This window comes from Rhinoraja longicauda, chromosome 36 (genome assembly GCF_053455715.1).
Source record: "Rhinoraja longicauda isolate Sanriku21f chromosome 36, sRhiLon1.1, whole genome shotgun sequence".
In the NCBI taxonomy this organism is placed as follows: domain Eukaryota; kingdom Metazoa; phylum Chordata; class Chondrichthyes; order Rajiformes; family Arhynchobatidae; genus Rhinoraja; species Rhinoraja longicauda.
Window position 1 is genome coordinate 8871699 of NC_135988.1, and position 23154 is coordinate 8894852.

At 47.5% G+C, this 23154-nt stretch overlaps 1 protein-coding gene across 1 annotated transcript; it reads left to right on the top strand.

Annotated features, from left to right (window-relative positions):
• Nucleotides 1-10334: 10334 nt before the first annotated feature.
• On the top strand, nucleotides 10335-18015 carry LOC144610157 (beta-microseminoprotein-like). Its single transcript, XM_078428708.1, has 3 exons — nucleotides 10335-10416; nucleotides 14205-14307; nucleotides 17907-18015. Exons 1-3 carry the CDS (start codon nucleotides 10362-10364, stop codon nucleotides 18013-18015), a joined length of 267 nt encoding a protein of 88 aa, XP_078284834.1. The 5' UTR covers nucleotides 10335-10361.
• Nucleotides 18016-23154: the final 5139 nt, after the last annotated feature.

Sequence of the window (23154 nt, forward strand, 5' to 3'; positions counted from 1 at the left end):
ATTATTGCATCGTATGGGAGGCGCATTCCCAATCTCGTTGTACCCCTGTACAACGACAAGAAAGATATATTGTCTGAAGAAGGGTCTCGACCCGAAACGTCACCCATTCCTTCTCTCCCGAGATGCTGCCTGACCTGCTGAGTTACTCCAGCATTTTGTGAATAAATCGATTTGTACCAGCATCTGCAGTTATTTTCTTATTCTTAAGATATATTGTATTGTATATTCCAGGTGCTGTGTCCCTAAAGCTCTATACAACTGAAGCAAGGAATCCCTAATATTTTACTCTTGCCTTTGCCATTTAGACCAATTGCCCCTTCAAAAACATTTCCCAAGCAATGACCTCTGCTGTCCGGAAAGGCAGAACTTGTAGCGAGTAGCCAGGAATCCTTCCTCCCCCAGAGGTCACTCAACTTCCCGACATCAGAATGTATTGGCCTTCAATCATCGCTGTGTCAGTATAATCAGAAGAGTCGACAGAAATAGCAGAGTATCTTCACCACAGTGATATCAGCTCACCACTTCCTCGAGTGAATAATAAATGCAGGGCTTTGTCAGCAGTGCCCGTGTCCCGAGTGTGAGGGGAAACCCTGGAAAAAGACAGCTTATAATCAGGCTTTATCTACTGTGCTGCTGCCAGATAGCATCATTTAACGGTCATTGTACTGAGATGGTCAAAGTTCCATCCATGCACTAAACCATCAATTGCTAACGGAATCAAGGGATATGGGGAATAAACAGGAACAGGGTATTGATTCTGGATAGAGACACAAAAAGCTGGAGTAACTCAACAGGACAGGCAACATCTCTGGAGAGAAGGAATGGGTGACATTTCGGGTCGAGACCCTTCTTCAGAAAATAATTTCTCCAGAGATGCTGCTTGGTCTCGATGAGTTACTCCAGCTTTTTGTGTCCATCTTCGGTTTAAACCAGCATCTGTAGTTCTTTCTTACTGATTCTGGATGATCAGCCATGATCATACTGAATCGCGGTGCTGGCTCGAAGGATAAAATGGCCTACTCCTGCACTTATTTTCTATGTTTCTATATTTCTTTGTCAGCCCGTCAAAGTAGCAGCAGATAAACATTGGTCAAATCATGTGTAGGTAGGAAGTGTAGATGCTAGTTTATACTGAAAATAGACACAAAGTGCTGGAGTAACTTAGCGGGTCAGGCAGCATCTCTGGAGAAAAAGAACAGGTAACGTTTTGGGTTGGAACCCTTCTTCAGACTGAAAGTAGAGGGGATGGGATGGGGGGGGGGGGATGAGGAATAAACTGGAGGCGAGAAATGACCAGAATAAATCAGAGCCACCAACAGATGTCCTCAGGAGGGGTGAAGGCCATACCTGCCCATTGCTGGCTCGGGAATGTGTGATAACAAGAGGGATACAAGGTTGTGAGCAGTAGACCTGGTTGGACCACTCATGGTAAATTAAATAAGAGACACAACAAACTGCAAATGCTGGTTTACAAAAAACACACAAACTGTATATAAAGGTACGAGCGACATAAATCGCGTAGGCAGTCAGAACCTTTTCCCATGGTGGAAATGTCCAACTCAAGAGTGCACAGCTGTAAGGCGAGAGGAGCAAAGTTTAATGAAGATGTGCGGGACTTTCTTTTTACAGAGATTGATGGAGACTTGAATGCATTGCCAGGGGTGGTATCACCCATTGTCTATTGTCCATTGTCTACTGTGGAGTTGGAGGCAGATATGATCATGGTACATAAGAGGCTTTTCGATGGGCACATGGAAGTGCAGGTAATAGAGGGATATGGATCATGTACAGGCAGATGAGATCAGTATAACTAGGCATCATTTTCAACATAAACGTTGTGGGCCAAAGTTCCTGAGCTGTTTTATTTTCTATGTATCACGGAGTCATAGTGTCATGCAGCCCTGAAACAGGCCCTCTGTCCTAATCCACCCATGCCAACCAAGGTAACGCTTCTACACTAATCCCACTTGTCTGTGTTTGCCCCATATCCCTCTAAATCTTTTTGTAGATGGGCTATTGCATGCTAGCCAATCGTAGTGCTTGTTAGTAGTAGTCCCGCCTCGTATGTGCTTTATAATATTAAGAACTCGCCTACGTCAGGCGGTAGATGTAGCAGCTCGGAGCTGTAATGTACTGCAGGTCCTATGATGTAAGTGCTTCAATAAAATGATGCGTTGTATCTTAGCGTATACTTAAGCACTTTATTACATGGTGTCAGAAGTGGGATCTGGTCGGAGACCGCTGCTGGTGAAAACATGTCCGACGTAAGTGACCTCAGGAAGGCGAAACCTGCACTTTAGTGGATTCAGTTTGAGATTAATGTCCCTGGCGCGGTCGAGTACTCTCTTCAGATTAGCATCGTGTTCAGCCAGGCCGCGACCGTAGACAAGAATATCATCAACGATGATGGCACACGGGTACTCTCCAAACAACTGTTCCATAGTACGTTGGAAAACTTCGCCGGCGGAGTTGATGCTGAAGGGCAACCTCAGAAATTTGAAGCGGCCAAAGGGTGTGGCAAAAGTAGTGAGGTTGGATGAGTCCGGGTCAAGTGGAATCTTCCAAAATGAGCTTTTGGCATCCAGGACGCAAAACACTGCTGCGTTACCAATCTGTGCAGCGACATCTTCTGTGGTTCACATAGCATAGTGAGGGCGCTTGATAGCAGTATTAAGATCTCTGGGATTGATGCAGAAACAGTCAACAGGTCCTATGATGTAAATGCTTCAATAAAATGATACGTTGTATCTTAGCGTGTACTTAAGCACTTTATTACACTTTTCAATTCATGTACCTGCCCAAATCTCTTTAGCACCCCCTCCCAATATGTTCTCCAGGATGCTGCCTGACCCATTGGCTTACTTCAGCACTTTGCGTCTTTTTATTACTCAGTAAGTAACATTCAGCAGTAAGTCTTGTTGTGCTGCTTGTGGGTCTGACTTAGTGTGAGGGCGTGCCACCTCCCTTCCGTGACGTCTTCCTGAGGGAAAACTTTACCCCGAACGAAGAACACAATCTTGCAGAGTGCAACACTGTAAATATGTGCATACGTCTATCAGTTCAGCAAGGACAGATTGTATACTTGGAGATAAGGCATATTCTGCAACATGTCATGGTTACAACTGAATGAGGTGGCAAAGTTCAGCCTGACATACTCTCTCATGAATTCATGGGCCATTTGTATCAAAATCCATGCCCTGTTACTTCTGTGGAGTCATTTTAGCTGATCAGCCCAACAATTAATTCAGTTATAATGCAAGAAACATACCCCTTGGTCAACTATTCCGATAATCACTCATCTGACACTCATCTCATTTTATTCTCCACACATTCCCATTTACTCCACACAGATTCTACCGCTCAACACCTACCAGGGGTAAATTACAGTGACCAATTAACCCACCATCCTGCATATCATTGGGATGTGGCATGAAACCGGAGCAATTGGGGAAATTTCTCTCGTCTTATCGGACAATCTTTTGTCTCATAATTTCATAAATTAGAAGTTCACATTCATAAGTTATAGGATTAGAATTACGCCATTTTGCCCATCAGGTCTACTCCGCCAACCAATTATTTTCACCCCTCCTTCACCACTCCTTTTCACGTCCAGCCTTTGTCACTTATTTCACCCATCTGCCATTCATACCCCTCTTTACCTGTATCCACCTATCACTTGCCAGGCTTTGCCCCACCTCTACCACTCTTTATCAGCTTTCTTCCTCCCCTCCACTCCCCACTGCGATCAGTCTGAAGAAGAGTCCCGACCCAAAACGTTACCTATCCATTCCCTCCTCGGATGCTGAGTCCCTCCAGCAATTTGTGTTTTGCTCGCCATTTTCTAGGGATGCCCACCTTTAAACTCAAATGGTCTTACTCGGCAACCTGCCCACCAGCCTAAACATTTACTCCCTCCACCATCAGTGCAAAGTGAATGCAGCGTATAACATCTATCGTCAAGCAACTCAGCAGGTCAGGGAGCATCTCTGGAGAACATGGGTAGGTGATGTTTTGACCCGAAATGTCACCTATCCATGTTCTCCAGAGATGTCGCCTTGCCGCTGAGTTACTCCAGCACGCGGTGTCCTTTTGTGTATTAACCAGCATTCTGCAGTTGTTCGTTTCTCCATCATTTGGGATGTCCTGGATCGGGAATGTTCATCGTCTTCATCAGCAGGTCAACATCTTGGAATTGCCTCCTGAGAAGATCCTCACTAGGTGGACTTCAACGGTGAACATGCTCAGGCTCACCTTACCGAGGGCAGTTTGGAGAAGGGAAAAAAATGTCAGCAATGTTTGGCCCGCATGCACCCGAAGCATGAATTTGAAGAAGGCTGCAATGTTACTGGTGCTGGTTGGAGAGGGGATAATGATACATCTCTGGTTGATGTTATGTGAGCAGGGGAAAGGATTTCATAGAAGGGGCTTCAGGGAGTCCATGCTCAGATGAAATTCTATTTGGCCGAATTACCAGAACCTGGTACAGAGACAGTGAAAGGATGGTGTGGAACAATGTGATGATCATCAGATCCCCAGAGCTCCAGGAACTCTGTGTACAGCACAAAAGTGTAACTGCAAGGACGTTCCCAGTTCCAGCAAATAATTATTGTAATTAAACGGAGGACACAGTTGTAACATACGGTCTAATAGATAGCGTTATAAAGTTACAAAATATCTCCTGACCAGAGCTCTGAGAAGCTCTATAGCTGGTATAAATTAGCTATAAAATATAAGGACAGAATCCCCCTCGTTCTCACCTTCCACCCCACCAGCCAGCGTATCCAACAAATCACCCGCCAACATTTCCGTCACCTATAACGGGACCCCACCACTGGCCACATCTTCCCATCCCCTCCCCTTTCTGCATTCCACAGAGACTGCTCCCTCCGTAACTCCCTGGTCCACTCGTCCCTTCCTACCCAAACCACCCCATCCCCGGGCACTTTCCCCTGCAACCGCAGGAGATGCAACGCCTGTCCCTTTCCCTCCCCCCTCAACTCCATCCAAAGACCCAAACAGTCTTTCAAGGTTAGACAGAGGTTCAACTGCACCTCCTTCAACCTCATCTATTGCATCCGCTGCTCTAGATGTCAACTTCTTTACATCGGCGAAACCAAACACAGGCTCGGCGATCGTTTCGCTCAACACCTTCGCTCAGTCTGCCTTAACCAACCTGATCTCCCGGTGGCTGAGCACTTCAACTCCCCCTCCCACTCCCAGTCTGACCTTTCTGTCATGGGCCTCCTCCAGTGCCATAGTGAGGCCCACTGGAAATTGGAGGAACAGCACCTCATATTTCGCCTGGGCAGCTTGCAGCCCAATGGTATGAACATCGACTTCTCCAACTTTAGATAGTTCCTCTGTCCCTCTCTTCCCCTCCCCTCACTCATCCATGCTGTCCCATTTGCCAGCATTTGGCCCATTTCCCTCAAAAGATTTGTCTGAAGAAGGATCTCGACCCGAAGCGTCACCTATTCCTTTTCTCCAAAGGTGCTGCCTGACCCGCTGAGTTACTCCGGCATATTCTGTCTATCTTCCCTCAAAACATTCCTGTCCAAATGCTCGTAACAGTTGTTAAATGTATTTTAAATATTGTCATGTTTACCAAAATGCGGAGAAAAACTGTATTTGGTGTTATTCAGATTTTGGTTTTGGTGTTATCCAGACAAATCATATCAGACATGTGTACATCAGGTAGTGCAAAAGGGAAAATAACCAAGAGTGCAGCATATAGTGGTACATCTGCAAATGTTATGAAACTCAAGGGCTACATTGAGGTAGGTTGGAGGATTGGGAAGTTCATCCCCAGGTTATGAATGGTCTGTTCAAGAGTCGGATAAAAGCAGAGAAAAAGCTATTCTTGATGCTGCCGATATGTGTTTTCAAATTTTCAAGCCAATTTTTCCTCAAACCCAGAAATTGCTCCAATGTCATGGCTGTTGTCTCTTGTTGAGGAGGATGATGGCAAAGCTAACATCGCTGCTGGAAAACGACTCCCGCCCCATGCAGGACACTGTCACTGCACTGAGTAGCTCCTTCAGTGACAGACTCCTCCACCCCAAGTGCGTGAAGGAGAGATATAGGAGGTCCTTCCTTCCCGCTGCTGTGAGACTGCACAACCAGCACTGCTCCCAGCAGACGAGTCAACAATAAGAGCTAAGAACACACAGAAAACTGATGACAATTTATGTATCTTTCATTTATAATGAATGATCTCTTGCTCTCTTGCTATCCACTTTGCTGCTGTAACACTGTAAATTTCCCCGGTGTGGGACGAATAAAGGAATATATTATTGCTCTGCATTCTACACTCGGCAGGGGTAATTTACAGACCAACTAACCTGCCAACCTGCATATCATCGGGATGTGGGATGAAACCGGAGCATTTGGGGGAAATTTTGCTCCTCTTATCAGACAGTCTTTTGTCCCATAAATTCATGTTAGAAGTTCACGTTCATTAATTGTAGGAGTAGAATTAAGCCATTTGGCCCATCAGGTCTACTCTGCCATTCAATAGACAATAGACAATAGACAATAGGTGCAGGAGGAGGCCATTCGGCCCTTTGAGCCAGCACCGCCATTCAATGTGATCATGGCTGATCATTCTCAATCAGTACCCCATTCCTGCCTTCTCCCCATACCCCCTAACTCTGCTATCCTTAAGAGCTCTATCTAGCTCCCCCAACATTCATTCATTTTCATTTTGATTCTTCCACATGATTTGAGGGCATAGTATTCTGCTGCTTTCAGTGCCCTAAATCGTGCAGTGTAGGACACAGCTTCATGGTGTTTCAGAGCCTTGGATCTCAACTGAGGGAGAACACATGATATCATCAATGGCCCATTGATTTGGAAAATTCCCACAGTTTCCATGACTAAGAAGGTGCATAACAGCCTGGTATTAATTGCAAGTGACAATATCCATCTCATCCTGGAGCACCTGGTGAAAAATGGCCCACTGCAACTTTCAACTCAGATGGTTCAGGAGCTGACAAAAAACTCTGAGGTTGTTGTTACAGTAAAAGCGATTGGACCTCTGTGTAACGTCGCATCTGAAAGACAGCTCCTGCAGCAGTGCAGCACCTCCTCAGACCTGCACAGGAGCACCAGGCTAGATGTCGTGCTCAAGCCACTGGGATTGGGAGTCATTGGAGTGGAGTGGAGTGGAGTTGGGGTGGGCAGCACAATGGCACAACTGGTGGAGCCGCTGCCTTACAGCTCCAGAGACCCGGCTTCAACCCTGACCTTGGGCGCTGTCTGTATGGAGCTTGACGATAGACAATAGACAACAGGTGCAGGAGGAGGCCATTCAGCCCTTCGAGCCAGCACCGCCATTCAATATGATCATGGCTGATCATTCACAATCAGTACCCCGTTCCTGCCCTCTCCTCATACCCTCTGACTCTGCTATCCTTAAGAGCTCTACCTAGCTCTCTCTTGAAAGCTTCCAGAGAATCGGCCTCCACTGCCTTCTGAGGCAGAGAATTCCACAGATTTACAACTATCTGACTGAAAAAGTTTTCCCTAGCTTTCCCTCTCCCTCTCCCTCTCCCTCTCCCCCTCCCCCTCCCTCTCTCCCTTTCCATCTCCCTCTGTCTCCCACCCCCTCTCTTCCCTCTCCTCCCTTTCCCTTACCCTCTCTCACCCTCTCCCTTTCCCCCTCCCACTCATTCTTCTCCTCCCCACCCCTTCCCTCTCCCCCCTCCCTCTCTCTCCCTTTCCCTCTTCATCTCCCTCCCCCCCCTCTCTCCTTCTCCCACCCCTCTCCCCATCTCTCTCCCTCTCTTCCCTCTCATCCCTCTCCCTTCCCTCACCCTCTTCCTCCCCTTCCTCTCTCTCTCTCTCTCCCTCTCTTCCCTCCTCTCCCTCACTCCCCTCCCTCTTTTTCTGCCCTCTCTCACTCCCTCCCTCTTTCTCCCCCTCTCCCTCTCCCCTTCACAATCATTACTTTCCCACCTTATCTACCCATTCATCCCACCTCCCCACTGAGATGTCAGTGGTGCTGTGACAACTCATTCTAGACCATTGTGCTGAAGAATCAGAAGATCTAAGCAGTCAAGTCCTACACCAGAGACTTGGGAATGGAAATATGCTCTCGGTTGCGATCAGATTTCAGGAGCAGAGTGCAGTGGGCAGGCACTGTTATTCTGTTCATTCAACCAAAGCAACAGGGGTGAAATTCCACTCCCTTTGTCCAAAAATCAAGGCTAATCCTTCAATGTTGCCTATAAATACTTCTCAATAGGACGCTAATTCGAAACCCTGTTGCTTTCTCAAGTGGTTATGTTAGATCCCAAAACCAATGGTTCTCAGGAGATTTCCACAGGGCATCCTTGAACGTTGCAAAGTTATTAATTCTACTGTGTGTGGTTGTACACTGTGTCTCTCAGTGCAGTAGTTGTCTACATTATAACAGTGGTCGCACTTCAGAAGCACTTCATTGGCTGTTTAACGCCTCGGGATTGTGCTGAGGATGATATAAATGCAACTCTATCTTTTCCAATGACTGGAGAGGGCTTGACAGCATCATCTGCCTCGACAGTAGACAACGGTCGACAGCATCCCTGTCCTTTTCCAAACAAGGTACAAGAAGCTTTCACCGGATGCATGTGGTAACCAGGTAGTTCCAGGTTCTGATCCGGAGGGATTTCCGCATCACTGTGTTGGGCTGACGGAGCATAGCAAAGCTTGGGCTCCTTGTCATCCATACGGACTGGCCCAGACTCCACTCCAGCAAGATCCGCACAGCCGGCAACGACCCGACTGAAGACTCCAGAGCGGCCATTATGGCTCAGGTCAGTCTATGTTCCCGGCTACTTCTTGGTGTGTGCACATTGATGGGTAGACATGGCTGTCTGAGTGGCCCAGTTCATAGAGCAAGAGGCCAGATCAATGGCTTAAAGGATAGAAGATGAGTTTGCAGATGATGTATATAATACATGGCCCCAGCTCAGTTGATCAACATGGGAGCATTAGATCATCACCAAACCAGCCTATTCATGATATAGAGTCATAGTCATACAGCAGGGAAACAGGCCTTTCGGCCCAACTTGCCCGTGCCAACCAACATGCCCCATCTACACTAGTACGAGCTTCCTGCTTTTGGCCCATATCCTACTAAACTTTTTAGACAAGTACTAAATATCTTTTAAATGTTGCAATAGTCCCCACCTCATCTACCTCCTTTGGCAGCTCGTTCCATACACCCACCATTCTTTGTGTGAAAAAGTTTCCCTTCAGGTTCCTATTAAATCCTTCCCCTCTCACCTTAAACCCTTGGAATGTATTTAGATGCAAGTCGAAGGAGTTAAGATGAAAATCAGCCATGAGTGGTAGAACAGACCTGAGGGTCAGAATGGCCTCTACTTGATTTTACCTTTGCTTGTGCGTTCTAAGATGGGTGGGACTCCAGGGCAAAGACCAAGGAAGCTGGGAGCCATCTCAGAGATCTGGCCTGGGCACAAGGGGCCACGTGGCCTTTGTCTGCTTTGGATGCAAGCATTTGCTGATCTGGAGAAGTTAGCGACAAAAAACACTTGCTTATGAGAAAGATAGGCACAAACAGCTGGAGTAACTCAGTGGGACAGGCAGGATCTCTGGAGAGAAGCCTGTCCCGAGATGGTGCCTGTCCCGCTGAGTTACTCTAGCTTTTTGTTCCTATCTTTGGTTTAAACCAGCATCTTGCAGTTCCTTCCTACACACTTGCTTACGAGAGGCCACCTCACCTCAGAGAGCAGATTGAACACAGTCATCTCAGCCTGGAAATCTGCCTTGGATCCCTGGACCAGAGAGAAGGAGAAGCATAGGGTATCTTCTTAGAGTCACGGAGTCATGCAGCTGAGCATTATATTAATCCATATGATCTATCACCCATCTACTCTCGGGCAGCACGGTTGCGTAGTGGTAGAGTTGCTTCCTTCCAGCAATCAGAGACCCGGATTTGATCCTGACCATGTGTGCTGTCTGTACGGAGTTTGTACGTTCTCCCTGTGACCTGCGTGGGTTTTCCCCAGCTGCTCCATTTTCCTCCCGCACTCCAAAGACATATAGGTTTATAGGCTAATGGCTTTGGTAAAATTGTAAATTGTCCCTAGTGTGTGTAGGATAGTGTTAGTGTGCAGGGATCACCGGTCAGCGCGGACTCAGTGGGCCAGAGGGCCTGTTTCCACGCTGCAACTCTCAACCAGTGAACTAGAAGCATCTGACTCTTGTCTGAGTCTGTGATGCACTATATTAAGGCAGGTTGCTGACAGTGAATTCATGGGGAGATAGAGAGTGGTGATAGAATGTCTGATTTTGTAATGCTTTAATGCTTATATGTGTTCTTGCAGACAGTCCTTGTGTGCGTCACACTGCTGCTGATGGCATTCGACACGTGCTACAGTGACTGCAAGTTTGTGATGAAGACTGAGAGTGGTAAGGAACTAACCAACATTGAGGGGGGAATCTTATAGAAACTTACAAAATTCTTAAGGGGTTGGACAGGCTAGATGCAGGAAGATTGTTCCCGATGTTGGGGAAGTCCAGAACAAGGGGTCACAGTTTAAGGATAAGGGGGAAGTCTTTTAGGACCGAGATGAGAAAGTTTTTTTTCACACAGAGAGTGGTGAATCTGTGGAATTCTCTGCCACAGAAGGTAGTTGAGGCCAGTTCATTGGCTATATTTAAGAGGGAGTTAGATGTGGCCCTTGTGGCTAAAGGGATCAGGGGGGTATGGAGAGAAGGCAGGTACGGGATACTGAGTTGGATGATCAGCCATGATCATATTGAATGGCGGTGCAGGCTCGAAGGGCCGAATGGCCTACTCCTGCACCTATTTTCTATGTTTCTATGTTTCTACACCTAATCCCCCTCAATATCTTCCCTTCAACCCTGCGCTTCAGGGAGAGGAGTGCAAGTCTTCGATACAATGGACAGAGCAAGAGAGAGAGAGAGAGAGAGAGAGAGAGAGGGAGAGGGGGGGGGGGGGGAGGTGTGAGTGTGAGAAAGAGAGGAGGCAGAGAGAGGGAGTGAGAGAGAGAGAGAGGTAGAGACAGAGACAGTAGATGGAAAGAGACTGGGAGAGAAAGAGCAAAAACATTAAAGGAGGAGAAATAGACAAGACGAGAAATAAGGACAGGATGAAGGAAGAGTGAAACAGAGAGATAGATGGAGAGAATGACAAAGAGAGGGCAGAAGAGAGATAAAGAGAAACAAAAGAAAGAAAAAAAGAAGGAATGAGAAAGAAAGAGCAAGAAAAATAAAGAGAGGAATAGAGAAAAGCAAGGCAAGAGTGGGAAAGGAAAAACTAGGGATAGAGAGAGAGGGAGAAAGAGAGAGAGAGAGAGAGAGAGAGCAAATTTTCACGCTCACTCTACATTCTGTTTTTTTCTCTTTCCCTTTCACCTTCCTTTCTTTCTTGCATTCTGTTTTTCTTTCTTGCTGGATAGGCGACATCGCCAATCTATTCCCTCCATAGATGCTGCCTGACCCATGGTTTTCCTCCAGCACTTTGTGTCTTTTTTTCCGATAGGTTATCAGCAGGGTGCTTCAGTGCCCAGGGTGCAGCGCTTGTAGTACTCACCCTGGACACTAGAGAGCAGCAGCACCTCAGCTGTGGAAGCTCCATGGCGGAGAGGATGTCGAGTGGAGTTGTCTTCATTGGCCAACCTTTCTGGGGGAGAGCAGGGGAGGGGAGGGGAGGGGAGAGCAGGGGAGGGGAGGGGAGAGCAGGGGAGGGGAGGGAGGGCCGTGGGGAGCATCAGAAACCAAGAAAATAATGTAGGAAGGAACTGCAACTGCTGGTTCAAACTGAATAGACATAAAATGCTGGAGTAACTCAGCGGGCCAGGCAGCATCTCTGGGTAGAAGGAATGGGTGACATTTTGGGTCAGACTGAAGAAGGGTCTTGCCCTGAAACGTCACCCATTCCTTCTACCCAGAGATGCTGCCTGGCCCGCTGAGTTACTCCAGCATTTTGTGTCTGAGCAAGAAAATAATACGTTTTTACATAAATCCTTTGAATGTCATAAAGCATTTCAAGATCAATTGATTGAAAGATACAGCATGGTGACAGGCCCTTCTGCCCAGCGAGTCCATGCCAATCACCGATCAGCCTTTTGCATTGGTTCATTATTATCCTACTTTTGCATCCCCTCACCCACAGCACACGAGGGGCAATTTTATTGAGACCAATTAACCCACAAACCCGCACATCTTTGGGATGTGGGAGTAAACCGGAGCACCCGGAAGAAACCCACATGGTTACAGGGAGAACGTGCAAACACCACACAAACACCACACAAACTGCACCCACCCGAGGTCAGGATTGAACCCGGGTCTCTGGCGCCGTGATATCCATGTTCTCCAGAGATGCTACCTGACCTGCTGAGTTACTCCAGCACTCTGTGTCATCCACTCTATCACTGTGCCGCCAAATAAGGAGATAATAGAGATCTTGGACACCTCCCCATACCTATCAACAAGACAAGTACTTTGTGTTTTAATTGTGATTTAAGACACAAAGTGCTGGAGTAATTCAGCGGGTGAGGCAGCATCTCTGTAGAACATGGATATCCATGTTCTCCAGAGAAGCTACCTGACCTGCTGAGTTACTCCAGCATTCTGTGTCATATTTGCATTTGCAGTTCCTTGTTCCGAACATCTATCCCTTGACCCCACCCATCTTGACCATCTTGACCCCCTCCATCTTCCAAATCATAACTGATCTTATTGCTCCTAGCAATCTCTCTTCCACAGCCTCCAACCTGGTTGTGCCACTCTTCATGATCTCCCAAGATGCTACCTGATCCATTAAGCTACTCCAGCACTCTGTGTCTTCTTTATAAACCAGTGTCCGCAGGTCCTTCTATTTCCTTTCCAAAATCCACAACCAGGGATGTCTGAGCAGGGCCATTGATTCTGCCTGCTCTTCCCCATTGATCTCCAAGTATCTTGAAGATAAACACAAAATGCTGGAGTAACTCAGCAGGTCAGGCAGCACCTCTGAAGAAAAGGAATAGGTCACATTTCGGGCGGAGAACCTTCTCTGGATCGAAAAGTCACCTATTCCTTTTCTCCAGAGATGCTGCCTGAACCGCTGAGTTACTCTGGCATGTTATCTATTTTCGGTGTAAACCAGCATCTGCAGTTCCTTCAAATACCTTGATTCTGTCTTGTCCCCTCTTTGTCCAGTCCCTTCCCACTTACACCCAGGGCATCTCACACCCTCCAATAACTTCAAATTCCTTGGCTCTTACCTCCTAATCTTGATCAAAGTTCCAGTAACCCGGGTTCAATCCTGACCTTTAGTGCTATCTCTGTGGAGTTTGCACGCTCATCCTGTGACCAAGAGGTTTTCCTCTGGACGTTCAGGTTTACTCTCACTACCTGGTGACATGAGTAGAGGAGTGGTAGAACCTGGGGGGATAGGGGTTGATGGGAATGTGGCGAAGTTACCTTCAGGTTAGTATAAATGCGTGAGGGTGGACATGGACACTGCGGAAAGAATGGCCTCCTCCCGTGCTGTATGACTCCAGGAATCAATCCCCATCAACCTCCCAGTTCTGTGATGTTCATAAGTGATAGAAGCAGAATTTGGCCATTCGGTCCCTTCAAGTCACAAATTCATAAGTTCCAGGAGGAGAGTTAGAACATTCGGCCCATCGAGTCCACTTCGCCATTCAATCATGGCTGATCTCTGCCTCCTAATCCCATTCTCTTTCCTTCTCCCCATAACCCCATGACACCCGTTCTAATCAAGAATTTGTCTATCTCTGCCTTAAAGATATCCACTGACTTGGCCTCCACAGCCCTCTGTGGCAATGAGTTCCACAGATTAACTACCCTACGGCTAAAGAAGTTCCTCCTTACCTCCTATCTCAAAGAGTGCCCTTTAATTCTGAGGCTTGACCTCTGGTCCTAGACTCTCCCACCAGTGGAAACATCCTTTCCACATCCACTCTATCTCTGCCTTTCGTTATTCTGTAAGTTTCAATGAGGTCCCCCCTCAACCCTCTAAACTCTAGTCTACTCCGCCATTCGATCGTCCAGCCTTCTCCCCTTAACCCCCTGACACCGGTACTAATCAAGAATCTATCTGTCTCTGCCTTAAACATATCCATTGACTTGGCCACCACAGCTTTCTGTGGCAATGAATTCCACACAGGGGTCGTGCTCTGCCCTTCTGCCTGTGGTGCCTGACGCTGAGATTTCTTTCTTTGCAGAGTGTTTGGAAAATGGGATTCCACACAGCGTTGGCTCGATGTGGAAGGGTGAAGACTGCTACTCCTGTTACTGTGGAAAAGTCACTGCTATCTGTTGCACAGAGTAAGTCGCAGGCTTGTGTTTCCACGGTGCCACAATGCATGTTCCTGGTCTGCTTCTGATGACTTGAAACCTCCACCTCCTTTCCTGTCTCTGAAGAGACTTTCCGTTAAAGTGGTAATTTTAATCTTGCGCACAGTGAGAAGGGACATAATGCGTGTCAAGTCTTGGGATAAGTAAGTAGGTTCCTTACCCATCTTCGGCCTGCGAGGGCCCCAAGGGCCTGCAGCGGTTAGTTCTTCTGTCACACCTCTCACGCTGTTTTGGTAATGTTGGAGCCTCAACCACTGAAAGAGATTACACACTATGTTTTGGGCTAAACTTTGAACATTCAAAACACAATAACACAGGAGCTTCTAATCTGGATTTGTCCGTTAAAGGAACTGCGGAAACATCTGAAACAGCAAGGCACACCCACATTACGTATTCGCCAAGTCACGCCGCACTGAGACGGCCCTTCGGCCCACAGAATCCATGCAAGCACACATTTACACTAACCCTACACCAATCTCTTTTTAATTCTCCCTCCCTTTCCTTGGATTCTTCCCCTCAACGATCACTTGGGACGAATTACAGTGGATATACACTGCAAATTCACTGGATGTTTTCAAGAGAGAGTTAGATTTAGCTCTTAGGGCTAAGGGAATCAAGGGATTATGGGGAAAAAAGCCGGAACGGGGTACTGATTTTAGATGATCAGCCATGATCATATTGAATGGTGGTGCTGGCTTGAAGGGCCGAATGGCCTACTCCTTCACTATTTTCTATGTTTCAATGTTTCTATGATAATTACTATGACAGTAGATCTTTGGGATGTGGGAGGAAAGTGGGGCACTTGGAGGAACCCCACTAGGGAGAGCATGCAAACTCTGCACAGACAGCACCCGGAGGTCAGTATCGAGCCGGGATCGCTGGAGCTGTGAGGCAGTGGCTCCAATGGCTGCACTGTGGCGCCATGTCCTATGTACACTTGATGATGCCAGTGCATCTCTAATTGCAAGACTTAGTTCCACGTCGCAAATAAACACACCAGTGCATCGCATGATCGATCTTACGGTGCACAACTTAGCTGCTGCCTTTCCCACAGTGAAAAGGTTCACACATAGTTCACTGGTTGCAAAGCACATGTGGATATCCTGGCTGTCAGGAGTACAGAGGTACCTCTGCTCCCACAGCATCACTGTGCTGTGCCAGCTGGGCCCATGTGTCCCAGTTGTTGGCCAAGCCTTGACATGAGCCACCACCCAGTCCAATCTGACCCTCCCCCCTGTTCATGGTTTCACCATTCTCTGCATGAGACCATTCATTGTCCATCCCTGGTTATCCCCAAACTTCTGGTGAAGGTGCTCCCACAATGCTGTTGGGGCAGGGAGTCCCGGGGTTTAGACCCAAGAGCAATGCAGGGCCAGTGACACATTAATGACTTGGATGAAGGGATTAAAAGTACCATTAGCAAATTTGCAGATGATACAAAGCTGGGTGGTAGTGTCAACTGTGAGGAAGATGTTATGAGGTTGCAGGGTGACTTGGACAGGTTGTGTGAGTGGGCGGATGCATGGCAGATACAGTTTAATGTGGATAAGTGTGAGGTTATCCACTTTGGTGGTAAGAATAGGAAGGCAGAGTATTATCTGAATGGTGTCAAGTTAGGAAAAGGGGACGTACCACGAGATCTGGGTGTCCTAGTGCATCAGTCACTGAAAGGAAGCATGCAGGTACAGCAAGCAGTGAAGAAAGCCAATGGAATGTTGGCCTTCATAACAAGAGGAGTTGAGTATAGGAGCAAAGCGGTCCTTCTGCAGTTGGACAGGGCCCAAGTGAGACCGCACCTGGAGTACTGTGTGCAGTTTTGGTCTCCAAATTTGAGGAAGGATATTCTTGCTATTGAGGGCGTGCAGCGTAGGTTTACTAGGTTAATTCCCGGAATGGCGGGACTGTCATATGTTGAAAGACTGGATCGACTAGGCTTGTATAAACTGGAATTTAGAAGGATGAGAGGGGATCTTATCGAAACGTATAAGATTATTCAGGGGTTGGACACGTTAGAGGCACAGTTTAAGAATAAGGGGTAGGCCATTTAGAACTGAGATGAGGAAAACCTTTTTCAGTCAGAGAGTTGCGAATCTGTGGAATTCTCTGCCTCAGAAGGCAGTGGAGGCCAATTTGCTGAATGCATTCAAGAGAGAGCTAAATAGAGCTCTTAACGATAGCGGAGTCAGGGGATACGGGGAGAAGGCAGGAACGGGGTACTGATTGAGACTGATCAGCCATGATCACATTGAATGGCGGTGCTGGCTCGAAGGGCCGAATGGCCTCCTCCTGCACCTATTGTCTATTGTCTATTTGGAAGCCAAAATGGTGCATGATGTGTCGGAAGGAACTGCAGGTGCTGGTTTAAACTGAAGATCGACACATAAAGCTGGAGTAACTCAACGGGTCAGACAGCATCTCTGGAGAAAAGGAATAGATGACATTTCGGATCTGCAGATGTTGGTGTTAGCATGGGTGCAGTGCTGCCGGAGGTCACCGGAGGTCACCGCTCCGGCACTTCTGTAAAAAAAAAAGCCAAAATAAACAGCCGGGGACTTTAACTAGCGAGGAATTTAACAGCAGCTGCTCTGGCACCAATGACAGCTCCGGCGCCTAAACAATTAGCATTGCAACACTGGGTGTTAGTGAATGCTGAGGGTGGTGGATGGGATGCCAGTCAATTGGACTGCTTTGCCCTGGATGGTGCCAAGCTTGCTGAGAATTGTTGGTGAGCAGAGGGCATTCAATCACAATTCCTGGTTTGTGCCTTGTTGATGGGGGAAAGGCTTTAAATGCCAGGTGAGTTGCACAACGAAAGACGTCAGGCTCTGACCCTTCAGCCTACAATGTCTGTGCCAAACGTAATGCAAAGACCAAGTCTCACCTTCCTTATCCCCCCATTCCCTTCATATCCACATGCCCATCCAAAAGACCTCTAAATGCCACTATGATATCTGTCTCCACTACGATCGCTGGCAGTTGATTCCGGGCACTCACTACTCTCTGGGTAAGACACTTGCCCCGAGCATCTCCTTTAAGCATTTCCCCTCTTAAGTTAATACTATGCCGTTCCAATATTTGATTTTTTCCCCACATGGGAAAAGGTTAAGACTGTCCACCCTATCTATGCCTTTCATGATTTTATATACAAAATAATTGACCATCTTTGCAACATCCATCCACACAACCTCTGGCTTTCCAGAGAAAACAATGCAAGTCTGTTCAACCTCTCCCTGTAGCCAATACCTTCTAATCAAGACAGCATTCGAGTAAACCTCCTTGGCACTTTTTCCGAAGCTCCCACATCCTTCCTATAATTGCGTGACCAGAAATGAACCCAATGCTCCAAATGCTGCCTAACCAAAATCTGATGGAGCTGCAAAATGATTTCCTGATTCTTTGACTCAATACCTCAACCATTGATGGTAAGTATATCATTTGGTTTGTTTACCAGAAAGGCTTTTCTGAGATCATTGATTACTCAGATCTTTTCCCAGTTTACTATGCAAGTAGGTGGTACGTCATTGTGAATGGGATCACTAACACCAGTGCCTCTTTTACTCCCCTGGTAGATACATTCAAACTCCTGATGTCCCAAATAACTGCGAAGCAGTCTTTGACAAGAGACTTTGCAGATACAGGGTCTACAGCAAAGACAACCCTGACATTCTGTGTGAATAGAGATTTGGAAACAGCAGCAGCAGCAAGATTCTTGGAAACAGCTTTGATCCTTATCCCCTGAGCCATCTACCATCGCTTGGACTCACCAGAGCTCCCAGTAATTCGTTTAGTAGACCATCAGAACAATTAGCTGTTTAAATGTCATTGTTGTAAACTCACCCATTAACTGTCAAAATGTTTAAGTAACTAAAATAAATTCCGTTTGATCAGCTTTTGTTTGGAACATTAAGTTCTGCAGTGCATGCTGGTAGTCTTCTTCGAACAAGGGATGGCTGCAATATTCTGGGCAATATTTATGGTTGGAAAGGCCATTATTTACTGCACATCCACTCATTGCCCTGGGAATGAGAGAGTGACATGCCTTTTTCAACTGCTGCAGTCCTTCTGGTGATGATTGCAAGAGGGCTTAGTTTAGTTTACAGATGAAGTATGGAAAAAAGCCTTTCAGCCGACTGAGTCTATGCCCACAATGAATCACCCGTTCACACTCATTCTGTGTTACTTCCTTTCGCACCCATTCCCTACACACTTCGGGGCAAAGATACTAGAGGAGCAAGATAGACCACTCGACCCTAAAAACCGTAGTACGTCATGACGCCATTTTAGTAGGCAGAAACATTTAAAAAGGAAAATAACAAAAATCTGTGAATTGATAGATGAGATCTATTCTGCATTTTAATGGTATCATCACACATACTGTTCCCCCAAAACACTGATTACACCGCGAGAGGGATAACGAATGGTGGGTTTTGTCTACTAAAATGGCGGACGTTACGCTCCTTTGCGTCCTACACTTCAATGTAGGTGATTTCAACGGAGTGGTCCATCTTGTTCCTCTAGTATCTTTGTTTCGGGGTAATGTTACAGAGGCCAATTAACCTTGCGGGCAACGACCGAGGCAAATTCCTTGTATGTATACATACTTGGCTAATAAAATGTATTCAATTCAATTCAATTCAATTCAATTCAAACTTTGGGATGTGAGAGAAAACCCGGAGCATCCAGAGGAATCACAGGGTGAACGTGAAAACTCCGCACAGACAGCACCCCAGGTCAGGATTGAACCCAGTTTTCTGGTGCTGTGAGACAGCCTCTACGAGCTTTAAGACCATGCTGGTGAACAGTGGGGGCTTTTCCAGGGTTTGAGCCCAGCAATGACTAAGGAACAGGGATATATTTCCAGCTCAAGGTACTGTACAGGCAGGAAGAGAATCCGCATGGACTGGAGTTTCCATGCACCTACTGTCTTTCTCTTCTCTGGTGCTAAAAGTCAGGTTTAAAGGATCAGGAACAGAGAGAGAGATGGGGAGGAATACTGTGAAAATCCCAGAGCTCTGAGCATGTCCACTCATAGGCGTGGCCCACAACTCCCCAAACTCTGGAACAACTTAATACATAAGCAAAGTGTCAGAATTTCCAGATTTCGTCCACCCCCTGCCCCACGATCAGCGTCCGTGGAAGGAAATGGATGGTCAACACCCTTATTCGCCCAAAATGGCATCTGTCCATTTTCCTCCACAGATGTCACCTGACCCACTGCGTACCTCCAGTAGTTTTTTTTGTTGCTCATGCAACATTAAAGTGGCATCTGCAGAATTCTTTGTGAACTGCGCAGAGCCTAATGCTTCGATTACTGCCTCACAGGGAATCTCTCATAGTCGAGGGTGACTTGATCCCCCTCTCCAGTGTTGGGACTGTAGGATCTTCCACAGATGGGGCAGGGGTGGTCGGTGAGATGGTTGGGTGGGTAGCTTGAGAGATGGCGGTCTTCTACGACTTAATCCCGGCCTCTTGTGTACTACTGATACACTTGTGGCCCTCCATCCCTTCCCCAATCCACCTCCTCCGTTTAGAATGCTCGTCGATGGCCATGAATCAGTGGGGATGTTTAGTTCTTTCAACGAACCTTCAAACAGACCATAGCTGCAGAGAATCATAGAGTCATTCAGCAAGGAAACAAGCCTGTTCAGCCCAAGGAGATGGCCATTCAGCCCAATGCTGGCTCTTGGGAAGAAAGATCGCACAAAACCTTTGCTCTCCTATGTAGCATTTTCCCTTTTTATACCAATGGAGTGATCAAGGTTTCGGAGGAACACCCCTGTAAATGTACATATTCTGGGAAACAGCAAATCCTTTGTTAAAGCACAAAAGGCAGAAAGAAAGGAGAGTCCAAAAATAGCTCTCTTATCCTGAAAATGTGACCCAGTTCTGCGTTTCTGCCGGCACTTGGATCTTGGTTTGAAGCAGAATAAACCGTCACGATTCTCAAACAATGGAGAACATCGTACAAAAGATAAAGTGTGAGAGACAGAGAAAGAGAAAAGTGCTGGGGGGAGGGGGGGGGGGGGGAGGGGGGGGGAGGTTGTGGAGAGAGTGAGAGAGAAGAGAGCGACAGGCATAAAGAGTGAGAGACAGATAAGGGAGAGAGAGAGACAGGCAGACAGACAGACAGACAGAGACAGGCAGACAGAGACAGACAGACAAAGACAGACAGACAGAGACAGACAGACAGAGACAGAGAGACAAAGGCAGTCAGAGAGAGACGGACAGACGGACAGTGACAAGCAGAGAGATTCAGACAGGGATAAAGGCACAAATAGAGAAATAAGCCAAAGAAAGCATGAGAGACAGAAACAGGCAGAGAGAAACAGAGACAGAGAGACAGAGAGAGAAAGACAGAGAGACAGAGAGAGAAAGAGAAAGAGAGATCCTCTTCTTACACTTTCGTGCCAGTATAATGCTAATCATACCCATACCGTTCCTTGACTGACAAACCATCTATTCTATAAGAAAATAACTGCAGATGCTGGTACAAGCTCTCACCTTCCACCCCACCAGCCAAACGTTCTCACCTTCCACCCCACCAGCCAAACGTTCTCACCTTCCACCCCACCAGCCAAACGTTCTCACCTTCCACCCCACCAGCCAAACGTTCTCACCTTCCACCCCACCAGCCAAACATTCTCACCTTCCACCCCACCCGCCAAACGTTCTCACCTTCCACCCCACCAGCCAAACGTTCTCACCTTCCACCCCACCAGCCAAACGTTCTCACCTTCCACCCCACCAGCCAAACGTTCTCACCTTCCACCCCACCAGCCAAACGTTCTCACCTTCCACCCCACCAGCCAAACGTTCTCACCTTCCACCCCACCAGCCAAACGTTCTCACCTTCCACCCCACCAGCCAAACGTTCTCACCTTCCACCCCACCAGCCAAACGTTCTCACCTTCCACCCCACCAGCCAAACGTTCTCACCTTCCACCCCACCAGCCAGGGTCTCTTCTACATCCCGCAGCTCCGCTCTTGCTCCCCATCCCCACACTCGCAACAAGGACAGGATCCCCCTCGTTCTCACCTTCCACCCCACCAGCCAGCGGATCCAACATATCATCCACCAACATTTCCGTCACCTACAACAGGACCCCACCACTGGCCATATCTTCCCATCCCCTCCCCTCTCTGCATTCCGCAGAGACCGTTCCCTCCGCAACTCCCTGGTCCACTCGTCACTTCCTACCCAAACCACCCTAACCCCGGGCACTTTCCCTTGCAACCGCACGAGATGCAACACCTGTCCCTTTACCTCCCCCCTCAACTCCATCAAAGGACCCAAACATTCTTTCCAGGTGAGACAGAGGTTCACCTGCACCTCCTCCAACCTCATCTATTGCATCCGCTGCTCTAGATGTCAACTTATCTATATCGGCGAAACCAAGCGCAGGCTCGGCGATCGCTTCGCTGAACACCTGCGCTCGGTCCGCATTAACGCAACTGATCTCCCGGTGGCCCAGCACTTTAACTCCCCCTCCCATTCCCAGTCTGACCTCTCTGTCATGGGCCTCCTCCAGTGCCATAGTGAGGCCCGCCGGAATTTGGAGGAGCAGCACCTCATATTTCGCCTGGGCAGTTTGCGGCCCGGTGGTATGAACGTCGATTTCTCCAACTTCAGATAGCTCCTCTGTCCCTCCCTTCCCCTCCTCCTTCCCAGATCTCCCTCTATCTTCCTGTCTCCACCTATATCCTTCCTTTGTCCCACCCCCGACATCAGTCTGAAGAAGGGTCTCGACCCGAAACGTCACCCATTCCTTCTCTCCCGAGATGCTGCCTGACCTGCTGAGTTACTCCAGCATTTTGTGAATAAACCATCTATTCTTATGGCCAAGGTGGCCATTCTCTCGTTTTGGAAATGATAATCAAACAAGGGTGACACAGTGGCTCATCTGGTGGAGCTCCTGCCTCACAGCCCCAGACACCAAGGTTCAATCCTGACTTCAGGAGCTGTCTGTGCGGAGTTTGCGCATTCTCCCTGTGACCGCGTGGGTTTCCTCCAGGTGCTGTGGTTTCCTCCCACATCCCGGAGTCTGTCGGGGTCTGTGGGTTCCTAGTGCAGTGAGCGGAAGAGAAAGTGAAATAACACAGAACTCGCTTGACCGCCCCGACGTGGCAACTCCAACAGCCTGACCGCGGGAGAAGACGGCAGGGAAGAGAAAAAGACATTCTGGCCTTCCATCACAATGAGGAGGGACTGGAGGAGACTCACTGTGATGGATGTTTCTTTTGGTTGGTGTTAGTTTATGATTGTATGTGTTATTGCATTTTTATTGATTATTCTTATTGGTCTTATTGTTGAACTGCGGGTAATTTTTCATTTCACTGCACATTTATGTGTATGTGATAAATAAATGACTATTGACTATTGGGTGATCGATGGTCGGCGTGGTCTCGGTGGGGTGAAGCAACTGTTTCCATGCTGCATCTCTAAACTGGACCAAACTAAGCTAAACCCTTCTCCGTTGAGCAAGGATGGAAGAGGAGCCATCTGATCCATGGAGCCCATTCCACCGACCATTGATGGGCGTCTCCCTTCCCGCCTGCTTCAGAAAGATGTCGTTTTTTCTATTCTGTTTTGTAGTTTTAGCGCAATCCGCAGGCGTTGCCACTTTCATTTCACTGCACATCTTGTATATGTATGTGACAAATAAAGTTGACTTGACATGACTTGCCCCCAAATAACTCTATGTTGATCACTCTGCGGTCCCCAAATCTATATCAATGCCACACTCTAAGTCACTTAACATTGATCTGACATACTCCAGAAGTGCATCTTTCCTACCCAATCTTATTTTGGTGCTTTGC

Coding starts and splice junctions, on each gene's coding strand:
- LOC144610157 (XM_078428708.1), top strand. CDS start 10,362: ATGGCATTCGACACGTGCTACAGTGACTGCAAGTTTGTGATGAAGACT. Junction 10,417..14,204: donor TGTGATGAAGACTGAGAGTG/GTAAGGAACTAA, acceptor CTTTCTTTGCAG/AGTGTTTGGAAAATGGGATT. Junction 14,308..17,906: donor ACTGCTATCTGTTGCACAGA/GTAAGTCGCAGG, acceptor CTCCCCTGGTAG/ATACATTCAAACTCCTGATG.